The 24,268-nt window shown below is 51.9% G+C and overlaps 1 protein-coding gene across 3 annotated transcripts; it reads left to right on the top strand.

Moving 5' to 3' along the window:
* The first annotated feature begins 5,289 nt into the window (after window positions 1–5,289).
* DET1 (DET1 partner of COP1 E3 ubiquitin ligase) lies at window positions 5,290–23,846 on the top strand. Of its 3 annotated transcripts, XM_028502278.1 has the most exons (6): window positions 5,290–5,429; window positions 8,357–8,489; window positions 8,781–9,895; window positions 13,173–13,360; window positions 19,424–19,615; window positions 23,177–23,846. In XM_028502278.1, exons 3-6 carry the CDS (start codon window positions 8,810–8,812, stop codon window positions 23,364–23,366), a joined length of 1,656 nt encoding a protein of 551 aa, XP_028358079.1. In that variant the 5' UTR covers window positions 5,290–5,429; window positions 8,357–8,489; window positions 8,781–8,809; the 3' UTR covers window positions 23,367–23,846. The 3 variants fall into 3 exon arrangements, with proteins under 3 accessions (XP_028358079.1, XP_035869040.1, XP_035869041.1); XM_036013147.1 differs by lacking the exon at window positions 8,357–8,489 and having other exon boundaries at window positions 5,350–5,429; XM_036013148.1 differs by lacking the exons at window positions 8,357–8,489; window positions 23,177–23,846 and adding an exon at window positions 22,276–23,052 and having other exon boundaries at window positions 5,350–5,429.
* The last annotated feature ends 422 nt before the right edge of the window (window positions 23,847–24,268 follow it).

Below are 24,268 nucleotides of genomic sequence, written 5' to 3'. Positions count from 1 at the left end.
GGGCCTCTCCCAGGAACTCCTGGCACTTGTCGCCACTTATCACGTTTTACTGAATCGTTGCGCTTTCTGGGTCAGGCTGAAATCCCACGTCACGACTTAGGTCGTCTGGGAAGGGCACCTTTCTGGGTGATACAGAGCTTGGCCTGAAAAAAATGACGTCCAGTTTGGTTTGGGTGCCTCTGTTTGGAGCTCCGTCTGGTACAATGGGGAAAAAAGCCTCCATTCTGGGGAACAGCCCTTTGGGGCCAGTTCTGACTAATTCATCGACGTATAAGCATACATTTAGTGTGTATGTGGTTTTACTGTGTTACTGTTCGGCTTGCGTATGGTATGATTTAGACTCAGGAGAGCGCTGGTCACTGAATGTGTCTTTCAGTCACTGTGTTATACTGTAACTAGAGTCGTTTCGTCAAAAATCAGGGAAGTGGGACAAAATGCCTTACCCAGAAGTGTTTTTTTTGGAGTTTACGTGATAAAGGGGCAAAATGAAAAGGAAATAAGTTAATGGCTCAGAGGAAAGGGAATTTTCCTGTGAAAGACAGAAGCTCAGATCTGGGAGAGGGACCGGGAAGATCTGGGTATTATGACCGGGGCCAGCGGGTCAGAGTTCCCGCAGCCCCGGGGGACCCACTCGGATGAGGGAAGTGGGGAAAGCGCGCCTGAACTGGCGTCGCCGTCTCGGATTCGGTCAAGGAACCAGATTCAGTGGAGGAAGAGCCCCCGGCAGGGCAATATCCTTTTCGGAGACTTCCAGTGGCAGTAGGGCCAGAGGGCCAGCCTGCTGGATACTCTTGGGCACATACTCTGTTTTCTACATCAGATCTGTTAACCTGGGAAAGCTCAAACCCTTCTTATAGAGACGGTCCTGCTAACATGACTGGTTGGGCTGTGTCAGTGTGTGCCACTCATCATCCCAACTGGGCAGACGCCCGAGCCTTATTGAACTGTTTGCTCAGGGGGGTGAGCAGAGGCTGGTGTTGGATAAGGCAAATGAAGAGGCTCGGAGGTTGCACCAAGAAAATCCAGATGGGGCTCTGGGCCCTCCCAGGGCAATACCTCTGATAGAGCCCACCCGGGACCCTAACGGGGATGGCCTTCCTCTCTTAGAGCATTGTAAGAGATGCCTCCTTGAGGGAGTAGGGAAAGGTGTCCCTGAGCAGAAGAGTCTGAGTACGGTGGAGGTGGTGCAGCAAAGGGGTCCCCAGAGGACCCCTCCCAACACCAGGAAACAGTTAAGGAGGTTCCTGGGGATGGCAGGCAACTGCCGAATTTGAATTCCAAACTCTGGGCTCATTGCTGAACCACTGTGTGAGGCTCTGAAGGGACCGGAACATAGCCCTTTCGAGTGGACAAAGGACTTCAGTAAGGCTTTTGAGTCCCTGAAAGTGCACTTGGCTTCAGCACCAGCCTTGGGGCTTCCGAATCTACTGAAGCCCTTTTCAATGATACGCGTGTGAGAGACAGGGCGTTGCCCTAGGGTTCCTCACCAGATGCTTAATGACATTTGCAGTCCATCGCATAATTGTCAAGGAAATTAGATCATGCTGTCCAGGGGTGGCCAGCCTGCTTGAGAGTGGCAGCCACCTGTGAGCTCTTTCAGGAAGCTGAAAAAGTTTGCCTTGGGACAACCTATGCCAGTTATGTGTCGCAGCAAGTGTTGAGCCTGCTGGAGCAAAAGGGAAATGTGTGGCTCACTGCTGGGAGAAGGGGCAGGTACCAAGCCCTTTCTTCTCGATAATCCCAATGTCTCCCTCAAAACTGTAAGTAAAGGTAATTCTTACCTTTCTTCTCCCAGACCCTGACTCGGCTGCACCAATACCTGGCTGTGCTGAAATAACTGATGAAGTGTACTCTAGCAGAAGTGATTGACAGGACCATCCTCTAGAAGAAGCAGACTGGGCTCTCTGTACAGATGGAAGCAGCTATATGGACAAAGGAAACAGAGAGGCTGGGTATGCAGTTGTGACTCTTCAAGGAGGAGTGGAGGCCAAGGCCTTGCCGCCAGGAACCTCTGCTCAGAAGGCTGAACTGATTGCATTGACAAGGGCGCTGGAATTATTGCAAGAAAGAAGAGTGAATGCATACATGGACTCAAGGTATGCGTTCCTAATTTTGCATACACATGGTTCAGTCTGGAAGGAAAGAGGACTATTAACCTCCAATAAAAAGGAGATGAAGCACGCAGCAGAAATTCTGAAATTACTAGAGGCTGTTCAGGTACCTTTATAGGTCGTAGTTACGCACTGAGAGAGGTATGGGGTGGGGGGAGAACTGAAGCAGCTTGAGGAAATAATCTGGCTGAATGGGCAGCAGAAGAGGCTGCTCAAGGGATGTTTATGCTGCCTTTGGTGCCTGCTCTTGACTCGTTACCATTTGACCCTGAATATTCAACTGCAGACTTAAAGCTAAGGGTTGGGGTTCTGGTGAAAGACATTTAGTAGAGCCAGCCCTGAAGCCTTTGCAGGAGGCCACACACTGTGGAAGAGACTCATTAACCACCCATGTCGAACAGTGGCTCACAGGTCCTGGAATTTCTAGAGCCGTAAGGAAAGTAGTTGCTAGATATGTTATGTGCCAGAAGAACAATCCCAAAACAGAAGCCCATCAAAGGAGAGAGAGAAAGCAATAGCAAGGACGGTGTCCCCTTGAGGACTGGCAAAGAGACTTTACTCACATGCCAAGGGTCTGAGAGTGGAAATATTTGTTAGTCTTTGTTGACACCTTTTCCAGGATGGATAGAAGCTTGTCCTACTAGAATGGAGACATCCTGGGAGGCAGCACAAAAGCTTTATTGAAGGAAATAATCCCTCATTTTGGCTGCCCTGGCAGCATCCAGATTGCTAATGGACCTGCTTTTGTTTCAGCAATTACACAGGAGGTTAGTAAGTCTTAGGAATCAAGTGGGGACTCCACATGGCATGGAGACCTCAGGCTTCTGGGAAGGTAGAGAAGATGAATCACACCTTGAAGAAAAAAATACGGCCAAGCTGTGTCAAGAAACTCATCTCCGTTGGGATCAAGCTTTGCCTGTCGCCCTGCTCAGGATAAGGGTGGCTCCTCTAAGTGGGATTCAGTTGAGTCCCTAGGAAATTGTGTATGGGTGGCCATTTCAGGCTATAATTGGGGTGCGAGATATGTATATAGATAAAAAACTGAAGGTAAAGAAAATGTACAACATTTAAGTTGGACCTTAGACCAGAATAGAGCAAGCACTGGAGGGAGACCCGAAAGTCATCTTTCGGAAACACTGACTTACATACTTTTCTATACCTCTTGTTTGACCCCTTGTTATGGACAACTTGTTCCCTTCAAACGGGATACAAATATTTGGGTATATTTAGCGAAAAATGTTCTGAATGTTTCTGATTCTCGTCTTGCAGGAGGAACTTACGTTGAACAGACTTTCACTTCATGTCTTCTAGGTGTCTGGGCTCCTTTGGAACGCCTTAGAAATTATACTGTGTTTGAGTATATCGAAAAGACAATGAGTTACTCTGATATTTATAACTGGGGACCAGTGGTGACTATAAAGGACAGGGAAATGTTTTTTCACCGAAGGTGGCTAAGGTAGCCCCAGCCAGAGAGTGTGCAACTTGTGTCAACGGCACTAAACACTGTCTTGTGCTCTCGGCAGATGTGAAGATGAATTGCACCACCAGCACTGATAGAGCTTCTGCGTATGCTCACGTTAAACTTCCCACAGGGTGGTTTCTGATATGTAAAATGTCTATTCCTATGTTCCAGCAAACAGCCCTGGGGTACCACGCTCTCTGGGAAGACTGACAGTGTTTATGCCTCAGAAGCCCCACCTGACCCGGGTTCGACGGGATCTCTCCCTTACACCTGATTGCGTCAGTGACTTACTCCTTTTAGCCCTGCTGAATGTGTGTCTTTGACTATATTTGTAGTGCCGGCCCTGGTCCGATTAGCCCACACTAGGGCAAAAGCTTTGACTGCCACCTCGCAAGCCATCAGGGCCATTAGTCAGGAACCGGGACAAGTCAGAGAAGTAGTGTCGGAAAATCGTGCAGCTGGAGACTACCTTCTTTTAAGGCATAATCATGGATGTGAGGAATTTAAAGGACTCTGCTGTTTTAACCTAACCGATAGTTTACAGCTCACAGAGCATAAAGTAAAGCCAGTAAATGATGTGGTGTCCCGTACAAAAGAGAGAGAGAGGGATTCTCTGGTATTGACTTGTCTAAGCTAACCTCCTGGCTACTAGTATCACTGGTCTTCGAGAGGCATTTATTGTTTTAATCCTTGTCATTTTCTTTCTTTTTTTTTTTTTTAAAGATTTTATTTATTTTTAGAGGGAGAAAGAGAGAGAGAGAAACATCAATGTGCGGTTGCTGGGAGCCATGGCCTGCAACCTAGGCATGTGCCCTGACTGGGAATCGAACCTGTGATACTTGGTTCGCAGCCTGCGCTCAATCCACTGAACTACACCAGCCAGGGCTCCTTGTCATTTTCTTCAATATCATAGCTTATTGTTGCATTACAATGTGCCCCTTTATGTGGGTCTGCAATTAGGTGTCTTCCTAAACCCCCACCAGACAGTCCAATGCCAAGTTACATGCCCAACACCAAAATGAATACTTCCTTATGAAGCTGATCTCAGAGAAATGAGATAGTTTAATACTAACGATGAGGAATGATAGGGGACTTAAGAGTTGGAAAATTTTAGTTTAAGCCATAGCTAATAAGCTCAGTAATCAATGCAGGTAAAAGCTTTTGTTCCGGGAACTGAAGGTGGGACCCACCCTGACTCCAGGAGACCCTAAGCGGTCCCACCTTTGTGCCTCAGGAGGACTGCAAGCCATCCCGATGACATCTGAGTCACTGTGCTCCAGGGCGAGGTGACCACCGCCCAGGACACAGCTAAAGAAAGACCACCGCCCGGGGCGAGAATGCCACAGTGGTTTTTTTTAACCCAGTGAACTCCTCCCTGAATTCCAAACCCCTCCCCACACCTTGTCTGTTCCCTGCTGTAAAAACCTTGGCCGGGAAAGAAAAGGCAAGATGGTCTGTCAGGGAGCGAACCCGCCCTCTTCTCAGGTCGCCGGCCATCTGAATAAAGCGCCCATAAAAGATTCAACCACTGTCATTGCTTATTGGGTTTGGTAGTGACAGGCAGCCCGAAGGCCGGTGTCTTTTCCGGGGTCAGTGAGAGCACTGGGTTCCTTCTGTGGCTTCCATCCGCCTCCGGACGCGAGGGTGCGCTGTGACCCGCCAGTCGGGACCGGTCGGGCGGTGCCGCCCTACCCCCGGGTCTCCTCTCGCTGAGCCGCACTTCCGGTGGCCACCGGAAGCAGGGGCCTGAGGTCTCTGGCGCCGGGGCCTGAGGCATGGCGGGGGCGGGGCCGGGGGAGGTGCAGCAGAGCCGCCTGGGGGGTCCCTAGCCCCCGCCCTTTGAGCCGGGACGACAGGTGAGGACTTCTCCTTCCTAAGCCCAGCCTCCAAGGCCGTCGGGCCCTCCCCGACGCCTCCTCAGGTTACCGCCCTGGGGCTGCCCCCCAGTGACCTGGAGACCCCACAGCCCCCCGCCGATCCCCACATTTTTGTCTTCCCCTGGAGGTCCTGCTCCGGACTTGTCTGTCCGGGGGCGCCCCTTTGTGGGGGAGGGGGTGTACCCGCTCCTCCATCCTGCCCATTTGGGAAGCTGTCACAAGCAGTCCAGGACTATGTGCACCTGTTCCCACGGGGAAACTGAGACCCAGCCCAGGGAAGAGGGCCGGCACCACAGAATGAGTTGGTGGCTGGATGCAGCCAGGCTTGCTTTCGTCCCGCAAATAAAGTGCAGAACGCACACTGCATGCGGGCCAGCCCCGGTGCTGGCTCTGGGGGCAACCCGCAGGGAACTCGAGCAGGCAGGCTGACGTCCCCTCCGGGCAGGCCAGTAGCAGGCACATAACCACGCAAGCCAACGTCATACATAGATGGTGACCGTTCCTTCGGAGCAAACAGACATACAACGGGAGGCCAGTTTTAGAAAGGGCCGTCCGAGAGGACGTCCCGGGAGATGTCGCTGAAGCTGCAACCCAGGGACTCATGGCCAGGATGCACAGGAAGCACATCCCAGGCAGAGGGAACAGGCAGCCCCTGCAGGAACCTGCGTGGGCAAAGACCTTGCTTGGTGTGAGGCAGGTCCGGTGTTGAGGAAAGGAGGCTTAAGATGTGCTAGGCCCTGTGGTGGGCACACGGAATGCAAGGTGTGTGGGCTGGGGCAGGAGTGGGTCGAGGGCATAGGTAAAGTGCAGAGACAGAGTTGCAAGCGTGGTGAGCGCCGTGAAGGGGGGGTGTGGCTAGGAGGTGGGTGTTTTATCGCATGGGGAGGTGGTGGGAGATTTCTCTGACCGAGGGACGATTAGGCGGACACCTGACGTGGGAGTTAATGCAGCAGAGTGAGAAGAGCTGTTGCAGACTGAGGTTCACGGCCAGGGACGAGGCACGGAGGCAGGAGGCAGCACCGCTCCCATCGAGATGCTCAGAGTGGAGTGGGAGAGGGGGCCGGGGAGGGTGAGTGGAGACCCGTGGTGGTCCTGCTCAGGATTCTGGTCCCGTCACTAAGGGCCGTGGGAAGGGTCCTTCATCCACAGCGGAAAGGATGTGGCCACAAAAGCACTTTAAAAGAGAGCATTCTGGCTGGTGGCGTGGATCGGCCGTGGGCAAGAGTGGGTTCCAAGGGGCCAGGTAGGGAACTGTGGCAGTAATGTGGACATGACACAGACACGGATTTTCCTAGAATGAAGCACTTGCTTTGAGTAAATGACCAGGGTTTTGTTTTTTTTTTTTCTAAGTTGAACAACTGTAGAGTGTGTTTTATCTGACTCGTCTATGAGGTTAGTCAGTTAGATGCCATCAAATACCTATTCCTTCCTCTCTCGTGCCATTCTGGTCTCCCCACCTGACTCCAGCCCTGTCTTACTCGGGGCAGAGGCATCCTGGGCAGAGATTGATCGAGTAAGGCAGCTTTGTGCATTATTACTTGGTGTCTTATTTATTTATTTATTTATTTATTTTTAGAGAGGGAAGGGAGGGAGATAGAGAGAGAGAGAGAGAGAAACATCAATGTGCGGTTGCTGGGGGCCGTGGCCTGCAACCCAGGCATGTGCCCTGACCGGGAATCGAACCTGCGATGCTTTGGTTCGCAGCCCGCGCTCAATCCACTGAGCTACGCCAGCCAGGGCGACTTGGTGTCTTAATGGTGTGTTTTTGAGGCTGTGTCAAAGTGGCCACCTGTGACGAGGAGGAGGCATGTGGAAGTCAGTATTGTGCTTATTGTTCAGATGTGGAAGGGATGGCCCGATTCTTCACGCCAAGTTCCTCTGCAGAAGCGCCCGAGAGAGATTCCTTTGGACTCCGGCGCTTCTGAGAGCTGTGCTTCTCTCGAGGGGCTGCTGCGTGTCTCTCTTATTGGCGGGGCAAACTCGGGGACTGGCTGCGTTTTCCTCCTCGCCTGTGTGCTGAGACATCCACAGGCATTTGCTGTTTCCTGGAAGCAATGTGTTATTGCGTTGTTTTTCAAGATTTTTATTTTGTGTTTTGGTTTTCCACAGTTGGATGTGTCTGGGCATGGATGTCTTGGGGTTTATTATGTTGAGGGTCCTATGAACTTCTTGAGCCCCAGGCTTATATACATGAAGGTTCGTTTCTGAGCTCTCTATTGTATGCCATTGGTATGCCTGTCTTTATGCCAGTACCACACTTTTTGATTACTGTAGCTTCGTAATATGTTTTGAATTCACGAATTGTGAGACTTCCATCTTTGTTCTTCTTTTACAAAACTGTTGGCCTTTTGGGGTTCCTTGAGATGACATGTGCATTTTAGGATGCATTTTTCTATTTTTGCAAAAAGTGCTGTTGAGATTTTGGTATGGATTACATTGAGTTTGTAGATTGCTTTGGGTAGTATGGACATCTTAAGAGCCCAGTAAATAAATAAATATAATTTTATTTTTTAAATGCATTTTATTGATTATGCTATTACAGTTGTCCCATTTCCCCCTCTTCATTCCCCTCCACCCTGTACACCCTCTCCCACCCACATTCCCCCACTTTAGTTCATGTCCATGTATCATAAGTTCTTTAGCTTCTACATTTCCCATACTATTCTTACCCTCCCCCTATCTATTTTCAACCTACATTCTATGCTACTTATTCTCTTTACCTTTTCCCCCCCCTCCCCCTCCCACTCCCCTGTTGCTAACCCTCCACGTGACCTCCATTTCTGTGGTTTCATTCCTGTTCTAGTTGTTTGCTTAGCTTCTTTTTGTTTTTGTTTTAGGTGTGGTTGTTAATAACTGTGAGTTTGCTCTCATTTTACTGTACATGTCTTTTATCTTCTTTTCCTTAGATAAGTCCCTTTAACATTTCATAAAATAAGGACTTGGTGATGATGAACTCCTTGAACTTGACCTTATCTGAGAAGCACTCTATCTGCCCTTCCATTCTACATGAAAGCTTTGCTGGATAGAGCCATCTTGGAGGTAGGTCCTTGCCTATATTTTTTAATGAACATACACTGAAAAAATCTGATACAGCCTAGGTTTGCTGACTGTTCCCAGCAGCTGTGCCTGCTCTGAAGACACTCCCGTTGGATTAGGCCCTTCTCTCAAACCTGCTTCCAGACCTGGAAAGGTCCGGACCACGTCCTGATTGCAGTCAGGGAAGCAGAGACGCTGACCCTTGTGCTCCCGAGACCTCCCGGGCTCAGGGCACGAGGAGGGAAGTCTCTCTGACTTGTGCGTGTTTTGGTAACTCTTGCCTCATCTCCTTAGACTTGACGACGTTTCCGGGTGGAGATGTGATGATGGATCACCATGTCCCCACCATCAAGCCCCGGAGGATCCAGAACCAGAACGTCATCCACCGGCTGGAGCGCCGGCGGATCAGCTCCGGCCGGGCGGGCACCCACTGGCACCAGGTGCGGGTCTTCCACCAGAACGTCTTCCCCAACTTCACGGTGGTCAACGTCGAGAAGCCTCCCTGCTTCCTGCGCAAGTTCTCGCCCGACGGCCGCTACTTCATCGCTTTCTCTTCCGACCAGACGTCCCTGGAGATCTACGAGTACCAGGGCTGCCAGGCGGCCGAGGACCTCCTGCAGGGCTACGCGGGCGAGATCCTGTCCAACGGCAACGACCAGCGGTCCGTCAACATCCGCGGCCGGCTCTTCGAGCGGTTCTTCGTGCTGTTACACATCACCAACGTGGCGGCCAACGGTGAGCACCTGAACCGCGAGTGCAGCCTGTTCACCGACGACTGCCGGTGCGTCATCGTGGGCTCGGCCGCCTACCTCCCGGACGAGCCGCACCCGCCCTTCTACGAGGTGTACCGGAACAGCGAGTCCGTGACCCCCAACCCGCGGTCTCCCCTGGAGGACTACTCCCTGCACATCATCGACCTGCACACGGGCCGCCTGTGTGACACGCGCACCTTCAAGTGCGACAAGGTGGTCCTGTCGCACAACCAGGGGCTGTACCTGTACAAGAACATCCTGGCCATCCTGTCCGTGCAGCAGCAGACCATCCACGTGTTCCAGGTGACCCCCGAGGGTACCTTCATCGACGTGAGGACCATCGGCCGCTTCTGCTACGAGGACGACCTGCTCACCGTGTCGGCCGTCTTCCCCGAGGTCCAGCGGGACAGCCAGACGGGCATGGCCAACCCGTTCAGGGACCCCTTCATCAACTCCCTGAAGCACCGGCTGCTCGTGTACCTGTGGCGCCGCGCGGAGCAGGACGGCAGCGCCATGGCCAAGAGGCGCTTCTTCCAGTACTTCGACCAGCTGCGGCAGCTGCGCATGTGGAAGATGCAGCTGCTGGACGAGAACCACCTGTTCATCAAGTACACCAGCGAGGACGTGGTCACCCTGAGGGTCACGGACCCGTCGCAGGTGCGAGGGGCTCTCCCGCCGGCTCCTTCTCCCGTCTCCCCGGCGGGAGGCGGCGGTTTCTCCCTTTGCGTTGGGCCCCCCTCTCCGAAACCCACGTCTTGGGTGGCCTTAAACGTTTGCCGTCCTAGGGTTCGGTCAGACCTTAAACAGCCGTGTTTTTCTCTGGCCACGTGTGTGTATTTGGGTACATGGAAGCTAGACCTCAAGCCGTTCCCATGTAGACAGTCACCTCTGCGGTTCCTACCCTCTACCTTCCGCAGAACGTTTTTAGTGCCCCCCAGGGGGAAGCCCCCATGAGGGGCAAGGTCAAGGTGTGGACTCCCTGTTGGTGATCCCGCCTTGATTTTGTAAGGCCGCTTGTGGGTCTGGCTGTCGTAGTCCTGGCAATAAGAATGAGCCCACTGTGCAAAAACTCCTCTGAAAATCTAGCCTCTCTTTCCTGCGTAAGTGGTTCATGCCGATACACTTCTTCACGAAGTCGTCTTTAAAGGGTGACAAATAGGCAAGTTCACCGGATGGAGTCAGGACTTAGGAATTTCCCTGGACCCCTTGCACGTAGGTTGAAGAGCAGTGAAAGAGGAAAAGGAAGCCCAGATTTTGGGTCCCCCGAGTGGATCCTCAGGACCGCAGGTTTTCACGTGGGTGGAAGGTGTTGGTAGGGGAGAGGGTCTGGACTGAGATGTTGGTAAGAGCCCGGAGTCCTCTGAGATTCTGGGACGGACACACCATGTTGAAATTCAGGGTAACCTGGGTGTTTCCCTTTAAGAAGCACCGCACTCCAGTGCAGACCCAGTAAGAGACCACCTTTCTGTACCTTTGCCCCATTCTCCCGTGTCCAGATTGTCTCCTTAGATGCCCCTTGGAAACTCCGAACAGGTGGCGAGCCAGCAGACCACAAAGTCACCTGGGTTTGCTGCTGCTGCTGCTCCTTGACCTGTGGCTGGTCTGCCCTTAGGAGACACGGGAGGGGGCCTCGTCTCCCGAGACCTGGCCTGCCCTCGCGGTGACGTGCTTTCTGACACTCTTCTTCCGAGTCACGGTTTACGAGTTCTTTAAAAAACTGGGAGTACGATGGGTTTAGAGATCATTTTTTTAAAGATTTTATTTATTTATTTTTAGAGAGGGGAGGGAGGAAGAGAGAGAGAGAGAGAGAGGGAGAGAGAGGGAGAGAGAGAGAGAAACATCAATATGCAACTGCTGGGGGTCATGGCCTGCAACCCAGGCATGTGTCCTGGCTGGGAATCGAACCTGAGACACTTTGGTTCGTAGCCTGCACTCAATCCACTGAGCTATGCCAGCCAGGGCGAGATCATTTTTTTCTGGATTCTTTTTTTCTTCCCTGTCAATGACAGAGTCACCCATGGGGGCCATCACTGGTTCGTCTCGTGTGGCGTGGGAGATGGGCAGTGAAGCCCTTGACTTCCGCACCCTCCTGTCCTGTATTTCCCAGTCTGTCCCGGGGTGAGGGGTGGGGGGGCAGGGGAGCTGAGAGTCCGTTTGTGTGTAACTCTGTGCTCACATAATCAGGGTGGATCCTGATGTGATCAGAGTGGTGCCCGGGTCTAGGACCTAAGTGGCAGGACCTGAGTGGCTCTTTTATTCAGAGTTGAGCTGTAATGACCTTTTTTGTTCTGGAGGGAATAAGAGGTCTACGATGGCTGCCTCTGAGATTGTCCCTTTTTTCTTCGTGAAAAGCAGGAACACCGCCCCGCCCCCCCCCCCCCCCCCCGCCCCCCGCCCATAGCTGCAATAAGTTGCAGCCAGAAATGTTACCAGGGCTCTGCACTTTGCTTAACAGAACTGTAACCCAACACCCAGTCCCTCTGCCCCAGCTGCCTCTCCCTCCTTTCTTCAGTTTAATTCAATAGGTTCCAATAAGGTTAATGAGCAAAAAGCGCATCCAAAACAAAGCCGTGCTGATGTGTGGGGTATTATTCTCAGGTTACCCTCCAGCCTCTTTCATTTGCAGCCAAATTTAATTTCCAGGGGTTCACACAAGTCATGTAATCCAAGCTCTGGGAAGGACTAATTACGAGTAAAACGGGTGGGCCAAATGGCTCCAGAAATTGTTAATGGAGATTGAAACTTAATCACAGGAGTGGGGGGGGGGGGGGCGAACTAATCTCAGTGTTCTGAAGACTTCCAGCATCCTTTTGGAAGCCTGCAGACAGATTGACCCCGTCCCCTTTGCTGCGACAAAACTCGTCCCTGGGGCTTCCCTGTGGGGCCGAGCAGAGCAGAGCGCTGGAGGTTTGCAGGGGGAGGGGCTCACCACCCAGGCGCCCATTCAAGGGAAAGCCGTCACTCTGCCACCTGTGGCATCTGTGTGCTTCTCAGGCCCCCCTCTGAGATTGTAGTGTCACCAGTGTCTCTCCCGGATGCTCTTGGCCGAAGGCACTTTTGTGGAGGGTGAAGCGGGAGTGTCTCTCTGACATTCCGTTCACTCAGCAGCAGGGCCCGGCTCGGGCACAGCTTGCCTGGGCAGTGTTAGGACACGGCGTACTGAAGGCCGCCCTCTGCGTGTCAGAAATGTGAAGAAGAAAAAACAAACGGCCCCTAAATTGAACTCTCAACGGTACATATATACAAGAGAAAATAATTGGCCAACAGGCAACTCCAGGTTGCAAATTAGTTTCTCAGCGGGAAGGAAAATTAAATCTGGCATTTTAAAAAAGTGCCCCCCCCCCCCCCCGCCCACACACACAGGGTGGGTTGGGGAGCAAGCAGGAAATAAACACTTAGAAGAAAAAATCATTGAATTTGCATGGTTATAAATGAAAGGTCGAAGACCTTTTTGTACGTACATGCTGGCCGGGTCCGTGATGCTGGCAGCACAGACACAGTGGCAAACCTGGCAACACCGAGGCCCGTGGGTAAGAAAGCCCACTGAGTCCCGCCCCCCACTCTTTCCCAGAACCACTCAGAGCCACGTCTCGGCCCAAGTACTACAGTGTGGAAGGGTCTGCGTGTTTCCCGTGGCAGCTTGAGTTTTCTTTTTTTTTTTTTTTAAGATTTCATTTATTTATTTTTAGAGAGGGAAGGGAGGGAGAAAGAGAGAGAGAAACATCCATGTGGGGTTGCTGGGGGCCGTGGCCTTCAACCCAGGCATGTGCCCTGACTGGGAATCGAACCTGCGATGCTTTGGTTCGCAGCCCGCACTCCATCCACTGAGCTACGCCAGCCAGGGCTGCAGCTTGAGTGTTCAGCCAGTTGATACGTCTGCTCGGCGAGGCATCCCCACGGAGCTGCCCCTCAGCGCTCTCTGTCCCCCCCACAGGCGTCTTTCTTTGTGGTGTACAACATGGTGACCACGGAGGTGATCGCCGTGTTCGAGAACACGTCGGACGAGCTCCTGGAGCTCTTCGAGAACTTCTGCGACCTCTTCCGCAACGCCACCCTGCACAGCGAAGTCCAGTTTCCCTGCTCCGCGTCCAGCAACAATTTCGCAAGGCAGATCCAGCGCCGGTAAGCCGTTCCGCCCGTCTTCACAGGCTTAATCTTTCCTCACTTTGTTGGGGTTAGGCCCGTAGTCACTACCTGCAGGAAAGCACACTGCAGTCTTATCCTCCCATGCATACATCTATTTCATCTCTCCCACCGAATCGTATCCTAATGTAACATATTTTGTGAACCATCCTTTCCTACTTGGCTGCATGGAAAATACAATCTAACATGAATTACACTTATTTTTTATCTCTTGGGAACACAGGGCTCTAAATGCACAAATTGATAGTCTTCAGAAATCTGGTGGTAAAAAAAACATAAATGAAAATGGATCCGTTGTCATTAGAAGAGAAGTTTCAGGAAGAATGCGGACACCAAGGCTCGTGAGTCGCTGAAGGAAAGCCGCTAACCCCGAAAGGCAGAGAGACCCAGCCCTGCACTCCCTGGAGCGGCCAACGCTGTGAGAACCTCGACACGTGAGAAATCTAAACCTCATTAGACAGAGTCGAGCTCTGCAAGGAAGAACACAAAGGCAGGAGAATAAAGACGGGAGACAGAAGAGAAAGGATGGGGACAGAGTCACGGGATTTTCCCTGGTGTTCCGGTATCTGGCGAGTTCCAGTAGGAGCAGGAGAGGAAACGAAGGCCGGGACATCATGGGAGGCCGTTTTCCAACCCTGGGAACACTCATTTCGAGGTCGGCAGGACCGTGTGGTCATGCGCTCAGGCCAGCTCGCACTGGTTCGTCTAACTCACCGGTTGTTGGTTGAACGTGAATGAACTTTTGCAAGCAGACTGTTACACACAGCCGTCATTCAGCATGGACTGTTTTCTAATGATTTCACTGTTCTATGTGCCCTTGTGGTTGTCTGTGTCTGTTTTATCTGAGTGGTGACAGTACTGGGCAGTGACGCGCCACTGCTCACCTTGAGACACCTGTGCACCCAGGGTGTCACACCTCGACCGTGACCCTGACCTCCGCAGGGGGGTCACGCCACAGAGACCGGCAAGGCTTCCCGTTATGCCTTTTCCCCCCTGGAGAAATGGTTATTAAGCCTTGGTTAGCACATTGCTGTGTTCAGCAAGAATCCAGCGCAGTGAAAGAAAGACCCGTACTGAGGCATGTCGCCGTGGAATGTTTAAACACTGGGGACAAAGAGAAAACTGTAAACATTTCCAGAGAAAACATACCTCTCACAGGTACAAAAAACAAACAAACAAACCCAGTCATCAGAATGGTGGTGGCCTTCCCATCGCAGCCCTGACAGCTTGGAGTCCTGAATGTCTCGCCCTGAGGCCGCTCTGAAAACAAGGACGTCCAGCCAGTAATTCTGTATTCAACTCCTCGTGGGAACAAAGACATTTTTCAGACAGGCTGTCCCCCCAAAAATTGCTCTCCCTGTACCTCTTCTAAGAAAGCACCTGGAAGATGTGTTTTAGCAATAAACACAATTTGAACGGCACGGGAGATAGTTTGACGCTGGAGAGAAGCGACGCGAATTCCAAGGATGAAGGTGGAGGGAGGCTCCAGGAGGACAGACGCCAGCTGGACAGGCTGGAGCGGGAGGGGGCGATGGCTAAGGGGAGGGGGTGTATCCGAGCAAATACTACAGAACTTCACTAGAACATTGGATGGTTTTTGCGTGTTAACAAGAGATTGTCAGTTCTGTTCTAGTAGGGTCCTCAACCGAAGCCTCATTGAGAAGGTGATATTTGAGCAAAGATTTTTTAAAAAAAGATTTTATTTATGTATTTTTAGAGAGAGGGGAAGGGAGTGAGAAAAGAAAAACAGAGAAACATTGATATATGAGAGATACATTGATTGGTTGCCTCTCGCACGCCCCCTACTGGGGACCTGGCCTGCAACCCAGGCAGGTGCCCTGATTGGGAATTGAACCAGTGACCCTTAGAATCACCTGCCAGCCAATCCACTGCTCAATCCACTGAGCCACACCAGCCGGGGCTGAACAAAGCTTTGGAAGTAGGTCAGGGATCAAGCTGTGTGGACGTCGGGAGGAAGAACACACCCAGCAAAGGGAACATTAAATCTCAAGGTCCTGAGGTGGGCCCCGTGCATGTGAGCAACACCAGGCAGGCAGGCCTGCTGTGGTGGCGGGGCTGGAGCGAGCAGGAGGCGGACTAGTCAGAGATGCGGTTAGAGATGGGGCCAGACACACAAGGCCATTCTGAGGCTTTGGCTTTATCTGCAGGTGAGATCGTGCAGGGTTTGAGTGGAGGGCCTTCGTGGTCTCACTCACATTTTAACAGGATCACTCTGGCTGCCGTGTTCAGAAGAGACCGTAGGAGGGTAACATCAGAGCAGGGACAGCAGTTAGGAGACTATGGCAATGACCCAATTAAAAAAAAATCATTGCATTTTGTTTCCTGCTAGTGAGATTTAAGTTCTTTTTTTTTTTTTTTTTTGGTTATTTATAATATCCTCAGCACCTAGAAGAGGGCCTGGCACATAGTAGGCCATCAGTAATTACTTGTTTCCTGAATAATGGTGGCTTGGGTCAGGGCAGTGACGGTAGGGATGGTGAGTGACTGTATTCTCGAGGCATTTTGGAGACGGAGCCCAAACGATTGGTGGAGGAGGGACGTGGGCACAGAGAAGGTTCCAGCGTTTTCGGCTTCATCAGCTCGCAAGAGAGAGGTTCTATCACGTGGTGAGGGCAGAGCTCGCGTAGAGCCAGTGTGGGTAGACCGCGGGTCTCCAAGGGGCGCGGTCCGGTAGTTTCTCCGCGGGAGGGTGTCAGCGTCTCCTGACGGGTCAAAGACCACGGGGTCTGACCCTCAGCTCCGGCACGTAGCAACCTGGAGACCACCAGCCATCATGCGGAGAGGCGTGGCGGGGTGGTGGGGGGAGTCTGGGGATAGGGTGAAGAAAGAATGGGGGGAGGAGAACAGGGGAGAGAACCGAAAGGTGTTCTGGGGAGTTTTGTCGTAAAGGAGAGCTGAAGGAGGAGGCCTCAGTAGCTGGAGGAGCAAACGGTGTCCAGGTTTTGTTCGTTTTGTTTGTTTGTTTGTTTGTTTGTTTTTTGAGAGAGAGGGAAGGGAGGGAGAAAGAGAGAGAGAAACATCAATGTGCAGTTGCTGGGGGCTGTGGCCTGCAACGCAGGCATGTACCCTGACTGGGAATCGAACCTGCGATGCTTTGGTTTGCAGCCCATGCTCAATCCACCGAGCTATACCAGCCAGGGCTTGTTTGTTTTTTTAAATGGCAGGGGGAGATGGCGTGTTTGGATGCAGACAGGGCGGATCCTGCGGACTGGGGAAGCGGCTGGTGTAGGGAAGGGCGGAAAGGATTGGTTAAGAATGTGAGAGGGGGCGGGGTCTGGAGGCCAAGGGGCGGAGTCAGCCTAGCAGGGGAGCCCAGGTCGTTACTTTGGAACAGATGTGCTGACGGCAGCGGGGCACGTCCTCTTCTCATGACTTACGTTTGTCCATAACGACGCAGGCGATGCCGTTGGGTGAGGGGGAGCCTGGAGGAGGGGGGCGAAACAGTCCCTGAGGAGCGGGAGCCCCACGGACTTGGGGGAACGCCGCGTGGGTGCTCTGCGGCATTCAGGGCCCGCAGGAGGGGCGTGGTGATGCATTTGAAGTGAGCGTTGTCGCGTGTTTATCTCCGGCCACGGTGCTCTCCCGAGTGGTCCGGGCACGGACTAGGCGGAGTTGAACTTGGAGTTGCAGTTTTTCCAAGCAAGCACCATAGAGCAAGAGGAGGCGGGGTGTTGAGGAGGAGCGCAGTGGAGCGACCAGCTGTTGGAAGTTAGGCTCGCTAAGGAAGGAGGGGAGGACGCGATGAGGTGGCAGGGTGGCAAAGGGGTGGTGCAATCGATGGGTCGCGCCACCCCACCCACTGGGGGCGGGGGCTGGCGGAAGCTGGGAGGAGCAGAGGGAGTAAGTGGGAAACCGGGAGAGAAGATGGCTGCGGAATTGGGTGCTCCACCCTGAGATTGCAGGGCGGATGCAGGCCTAGGCCACGGTGAGACGGAGGACCCACCCGAGGGTGGGAAGGGGTGGCTGAAACAGAGAGGAGGTCCAGGAACCAGGAGGCCGTGGTGTCGAAAGAGTCCTCTCTTGAGAATCCGAAATCACCGAAGATCAAGAGGGACAGCGAGCCAGGAGCCAAACTGGGGAAGAGCCAGAGGGAGGACGACTCCATCTTTCAGTCAGTGGGGGGCAGGGGGCTGGGGAGTGGAGGCCGTGGGAGCTGTTGGGGTTGCGGGGGGGGGGGGGGGGGGTGTTAGAAACGACTTCAGCTTGTAGATTTCATGGAGGCTCTGATCTGTGATCATCACAAAGCCCGCACCAGCCCCCCTCATTGCACCTCTCGAAGCCAGGAGCCAGGAGGGTTGGAGTGTGGGTGGTGACATGCAGCACCAGCTCAAACGAAAGGGAAAGAAAGAAGTTCCATGTGGCCCGAGGTTCAAGCTGATGAATTCCACGGAGGCCGTGGACACGACTGCCCAGAGGAGCGATGGGAAGGCCGAGTTGCTGGTGGGGCTCCCCCTGGGGGGAACGAGACGGGCTCACATCCACCCAGCACTCGGGGTCAGCGGTGAAACGGAGCTCACCACCATCTAATCAGCCCTTCTGGTCTTGTCGAAGACTAAGAAAAATTTATTTATTTTCCCTTGGATGGTTAAACTACACCATGTGCTTTGGTATAGAGATTTTTGAAAAAATACATGCCGATTGCTGACAGTCATTCTAAGAAGCGGTAGGAAAATGAAGAGGAAGGGGGAAACCCAAAACGTCATTACGTGAACCCAGCAGTTACCATGTGGATGTATTTCGGCCAGTCATTTTCTCAGGCGTAAATTTTTGTTTTCTGTGTGGTTTTAATCGTCCTCTATAGACACAAGTAGCCTGTAGCCTGCTTCTTTTACTTACCATTTAACAGTTTTCCTGTTATTATCTACTATTGGAAAATTTGCTTTCCATGTAGATTTTATCTTTTCCTTCAACTTGTTGCTCTTGTGTGCTCATAGGGAGTTTTCTGCAAACAGGGTTGCTTCTTTCAGGTAAACTTCCAGAAGAATAGGAATAGCTGGTTCAAGGTTTGTTTTTTTTTTAAGATTTTATTTATTTATTTTTAGAGAAGGAAGGAAGGGAGAAAGAGAGAGAGAGAGAGAGAGACATCAATGTGCGGTTGCTGGGGGCTGTGGCCTGCAACCCAGGCATGTGCCCCAACTAGGAATCGAACCTGCGATGCTTTGGTTTGCAGCCCGCGCTCAATCCACTGAGCTACGCCAGCCGGGGGTCCGAGGGTTTTAAATCTGGTGTTTGTCACCATTGTGAGAAATAGCTGCTCCATTGTTATTTATTGTTAGAGGGAAGTCCGATATGTGACTCCATGTCACTATTCATATGGACGCTGGTGTTTCCGCAGGGTGTAGGGAGCTGGCTCTCAACGTCACTCAAACAAAGGATGAGTAATTGTCAGGAGGTTTGGCGAAAGTTGGCTTACAACTGATCCTAAGATCAGTCAGAGAGAGGCTGCTTTACTCAGGGTTCGTCGCTCTCCATAATTCCTTCTTAATGCAGGCCATGGCTGTTACTTGGGAGGGTCCATTCAAGTAGCAATAGGTGTCAGTGATACTCATTGTAAACTTGCTTGTAGAGTCTTTTAAAAAATGTTTCTGCCCTGGCTGGTGTAGCTCAGTGGATTGAGCGTGGGCCTGCCAACCAAAGCATTGCCAGTTCGATTCCCAGTCAGGGCACACGCCTGGGTTGTAGGCCAGGTTCCCAGAAGGGAGTGCAACCACACATTGATGTTTCTCTCCCTCTCTTTCTCCTTCCCTTCTCCTCTCTCTAAAAATAAATAAGTAAAATCTAAAAAGCAAAACAAAGCAAAACAAAACAAAATGTTTCTGAAGTAATGGTCCCTGTTCCTGTTTTCTGCTTTTTTTTTTTTTTGAGAGTCTTTGAAGCTAGCCAGACTTGTGTGTGAGTTCTGACTTCCATCAGGAGCTCGGTGTTTTATTTACAGAAGGAATCGTTTTTCCGCAGAGGTTTGTCCGTTGAAAGCATGTGTCCGCTAACACGGTCTTCCTCGCTGGTGCTTCTTCGTTGCAGGTTTAAAGACACCATTGTCAACGCCAAGTACGGGGGTCACACCGAGGCCGTGCGCCGCCTGCTGGGCCAGCTCCCCATCAGCGCCCAGTCCTACAGCGGCAGCCCCTACCTGGACTTGTCGCTCTTCAGCTACGATGACAAGTGGGTGTCCGTCATGGAGCGGCCCAAGACCTGCGGCGACCACCCTATCAGGTAGTACGCCGTCCCTGCACTCGCTGCAGACTGCCGGAGGGCGGGTCGCGACCTGCCCCCTCTCGCCCTTCCTCTGGGATGTCACTTACTGTCATTGAGTCCTTTTGCGCTTATGGGTTGAATCGGAAAGGCTGGCTGTTTGGTCACTCAGGCCCTAGTCTTATAAATGAACAACTTCCACTCCGCTTCTCTTCAAAACACCCAGTTCAGGTACGTGTGGTTTGCTTTGAAAGGTATCCAGGGAAGGAAGCAATACTTTTCCATGCGGTAATCTAAGGCTATTCCATAATCATGTTTATGGTGCAGGCTTTTTAATTTTTTTTAAGAGTTGTTATTTATTTAATGCGTATTACATGCTACGTACATAAATTTTCTCATGTGATAGTTTTTTTTTTACAAGATTTTATTTATTTATTTTTAGAGAGGGAAGGGAGAGAGAGAGAGAGAGAGAAACATCAATGTGCGGTTGCTGGGGGCCATGGCCTGCAACCCAGGCATGTGCCGTGACTGGGAATCGAACCTGGGATGCCTGGTTCGCAGCCCGCTTTCAGTCCACTGAGCTACGCCAGCCAGGGCAGGCTTTTTAATTTTATCTAGCTCAGATTATCGCATTCTCCAGTCATCTAATAGAAAGGGCAGCAGAAGCAATTTGGGGAACAGGAGGTTTTGGAGAAACTCCAGCGTCCTCACTGAGGGAATTTTTGGAATGCAGATAATGACACTTGTAAACATTGGGGTGTTACTGCTGGAGCCTTGCAAGTAAACTCTGCCAGGCCGTTCCTGCCTCCCTGAGGGGAAGTTTCCAGAGCCGCCTGTTTCCCCGAGTCAGGGGCTTGTGTTGCTGAGTGTGCCGTGCAGGGGGCGGGGGGCAGGAATAGGCACCGTGGTCCCCGTGGGGTGACGCCGGGGGAGGAAGGCGTGTGCCTGCAGCCCGGAGCGGGCGCGTGGGGCTTTTCTCTCACAACGACAGCGTGGGTGGTGTTTCATCATCCAGCTTCACCGTGTGTTAATGGGGCTTGTGTGTAATATTCTGCACCATCGATCACCATTCATAACATTTCCTTTGGGAAATTGCAGTCACGTTCCAAACACCATGTGACATTTTTTTTTTTATTGTGGAGCATTGCAAACATATAAATAGCAGAAGAGCATAAGGCACCCACCATCGAGCTTTAGCACTTACCAGCTCACAGTCAGGGCCGCCTCACCCCTTTCTGCCACCACCGCCTGCTCCGCCCGGCTGCTGCCCCGGGCTGTTCTGGAGCAGCTCCCAGCCGCCCTGGTGCAGTCCTCGTAAGTGTTTCAGTGTGAGCTTTTAACAGATACGGTTTTAAAAAATACAACCTCCGTGCCATTATTCCATCTAGGGAAAATGAACAAAACCTTATTGAGACCGCCAAATAGTTAACCCGATTTCCTATTTGCCTGTGGTCCCATAAGTATTGTTTTCAGTTCGTTTGTTCCACATCAGATTCTAAATGAGGTTCCTGTGTCATGCTGGGTCACTGTTTCCTTCCGTCTTTCTTATTCTGGAGGTCCGGTTTCCCTCTTCCTCTCCTCGCAGTGAAACTGTTGGAGGAACCAGGTTGTTCGACCTGTGGTGGTCCCCACGTTCCAGGTTCTGCTCGCTGCGTCCCTGGCGTCATGGTCACCGGCTTTCCCTGCCTGCCGTGTTTCCTGTGGACTGGTGGGCAGGTTTAGAAGCTCAGACAACTCACTTTGAATCATAGGCCCTTTGGGTGCTGGGGACTCTGTGGCTAAGGTCTTTGTGTTTTTCACACCTAAACACAGGTAATGGGCCTCATTGGATGTTGTCAAGTAGCATGAGATACATTTCTCACCCTTCCGATTTGCCTTTCTGGTTTGAAAAGATTAACCCAGCTCCAGCTGGTGTGTCTCAGTGGATTGAGCTCTGGCCTGTGAACCAAAGGGTTACCAGTTCGATTCCCAGTCCGGGCACATGCCTGGGTTGTGGGTCAGGTCCCCAGTAGGGGGCGCGTGAGAGGCAACCACACATTGTTGCTTCTCTCCCTCTCTTTCTCCTTCCCTTCTCCTCTCTTTAAAAATAAATAAAATAAAATAAAATAAAATAATTAACCTAATAGCACATCCGGAAATGCCGTAGCCCCCGACTAAAGGGGTTTTCCTTGTAATTCTTACTTATCTGTGATTTAACATGGGAAGTGGAAGGATGTTAAAGGCACACGAGGAGGCCACACGGTCACTCTAACACCTCGGTTGTACGTTTCGTCCCAGTCCCTGTCAGCGTGCTTGCCTGCGCTCGCACCGTTGCGGTGGTGGTTAGCGTGACACCGCGTGGTCCGCGTGTCTTACAAACCTGTCTGCACGTTGTCACGTAGTCCTCACAGCCGCAGTCCTGAGGAGGGCACAGTACTCCCTGGAATCGATGTTCCATGCTGTATTTAATCATTTCCCCTCTTCCTGAGCGTTTATTCCTCTTTCTGTGTTGTGCTGCTAGAGCGAATGCTGCACCAGCCGTCTTTCCTCCTGTCACTGCTCGTTTACGTTAAATTCTAAGGGTACAGATTCTTGGACGTGGGACTGTTGAGTCCAAGGGTATGACTATCTTTATGTCTATTATGTATTCGCTTTCTAAAGGGAAAATTAGCATTCTTCAATGTGGGTTTTTCCTTTTCTAGAACTCTCCCCAGTTCAGCCCCAGCCTTGCTGGTCGGTCAGCTGTAGTGCTCGGTCCCCCAGGGCACTTACTTTGCATTGTGGGTCTGCAAGTCCTGGGATGGGTGGTGGCGTCTTTAGTCTGACGGTATTTGGTGACAAATTAAAAACTGCTTAGTATTCGGTTTTTGCGTGTGAAAAAGAAGAACCTGCCAAAGAATTTGTTCTTAAGAATGAAAAACTCAAGGGCATGTCTGGCTCCGCACTGCCCTGTGTGGGAGCCGGTAGCCATCAGCCCCACGCGACTGCTGAGCACTTGAAGTGCCGTGAGTTCAAGTTCAGGTGCGCTCGAGTGTCAAACACATGTCACATTTCGGAGGTTTAGTACAAAAAAAAAAAAGAGAAGAAGAATGTGAAATAGCTCCGTTAATATGTTTTATATTGACTGTAGACTGAAATGATAATATTTTCAGTATCAGTATTGGATTAAATAAGATACATTATTAAAATTTGTTTCACCTTAAAAAAAATTTTTTAATGTGGCTGCCTACCCCAAAATTTTAAATTGCCTACATGGCTCACAGTTCATTTCTAGCCCTGGTCTAGATGGTTCTAGGACAGGGAGCGTCTGGAACATGGGGGGCTGTAACTAAGGCTGTAACTAAGGGCTGTTTGGGGAGAGAGAAAGGACCCAGTGACTTACAACAGGACGACAGAGTGAAATTCAGTCACCCTGCCCCTAAAGTGAGCTGACAAGACCAAGGGGATTTTGCAGTCCTGAGGACCCCGGGCTGGCGTGAGCGGGGATTGCGTTATAAGGTCAAGGAACAAGCAGCCGTGTTCCCCTGCCGTGCGGATCTGAAGGTGGCGGTGAGTATGCCTACCGTCCTCTCTCTCTCTGTCTCTCTCTCTCGTCCTGTGTAGGTTCTATGCCCGGGACTCTGGCCTGCTCAAGTTTGAGATCCAGGCAGGCTTACTGGGCCGCCCCATCAGCCACACGGTGCGACGCCTCGTTGCCTTTACCTTTCACCCCTTTGAGCCCTTCGCGATTTCCGTGCAGAGGACGAACGCGGAGTACGTGGTCAACTTCCACATGCGACACTGCTGCACGTAAACGCCTCCCCAGGGCCGGGCGTCCTGGCCTCCCAGGACGGCCCCCTTCCTGTCCCGTGGACCCTAAAGCAGAGCTCCGGACTGCCAGCTGTATGGACTGCAGGCTGGCCGGCCCCCCTCAGAGGGGGGAGCTGGGGCGCGGAGTGAGCGTGGCTCAGCCTAATGACGTTTTTCGTTGCGTACAAAAACTACTGGTTGGTTTCAGGTCCTCCTGCTTTTTCCCTGTGGGAAGGCCCAGCACTAATTAAGTTCCTTTACTTTTGGTTTTTAATGTTGTGTTTTATTGCTATGAAAATGAGAGCATTACACTCTTACCCCCGCCCCTTCCTGTCACCTTGGCAATGCATTAAGGTATGCATTCTGTAGCAGGTACATCTTGTTGATTCGTGAGAACCATGTACGTCCTTTCTACTTAGCCAACAAGCAAGACTATCTTTCTAAGAAAACAAAAATAAAGTCTTGGTATTTTCTTACTTATGTATATCCTGTTTGATGACTGCCTTATGTTCCGATCTCACCAAATGCTTTTCAAATACCTGGGTTCCGGAAAGGAGCGGGAAGGGGGGGTGAAGGCCGTGGACCCAGCAGCCGCTCTCGGGAGGCTGAGCGGTGTGCACCAGCACGAAAGCCGGTCATCTGCCAGGACCGCCGCCCTCCCTCGGGGTTTCGCCTGGTAATTGTCGCCCAGCTGGAGGGGCCGGGCGTAATTGTACATGCTCGCGTGCAAGCATGCTCCCGCCTGTGCCATCTGCGTCGTGCAGGTGGAGGAGCGAGCGGCTCTCTGGCCACAGAGAAGCAGACACTGTTTAGCACGTACTGCGGTCGGGGTAGTGGGAGCTGGCAAGCTCCAGGTGTCCCCTGAAGAGATTGGACTGGCTGTTCCTGGACGGCTGAGCCATCACA

This window comes from Phyllostomus discolor, chromosome 12 (assembly GCF_004126475.2).
Source record: "Phyllostomus discolor isolate MPI-MPIP mPhyDis1 chromosome 12, mPhyDis1.pri.v3, whole genome shotgun sequence".
In the NCBI taxonomy this organism is placed as follows: Eukaryota; Metazoa; Chordata; class Mammalia; order Chiroptera; family Phyllostomidae; genus Phyllostomus; species Phyllostomus discolor.
The sequence above is the reverse complement of the archived record's forward strand: the minus strand, read 5'-3'. Positions and strand labels throughout refer to the sequence as shown.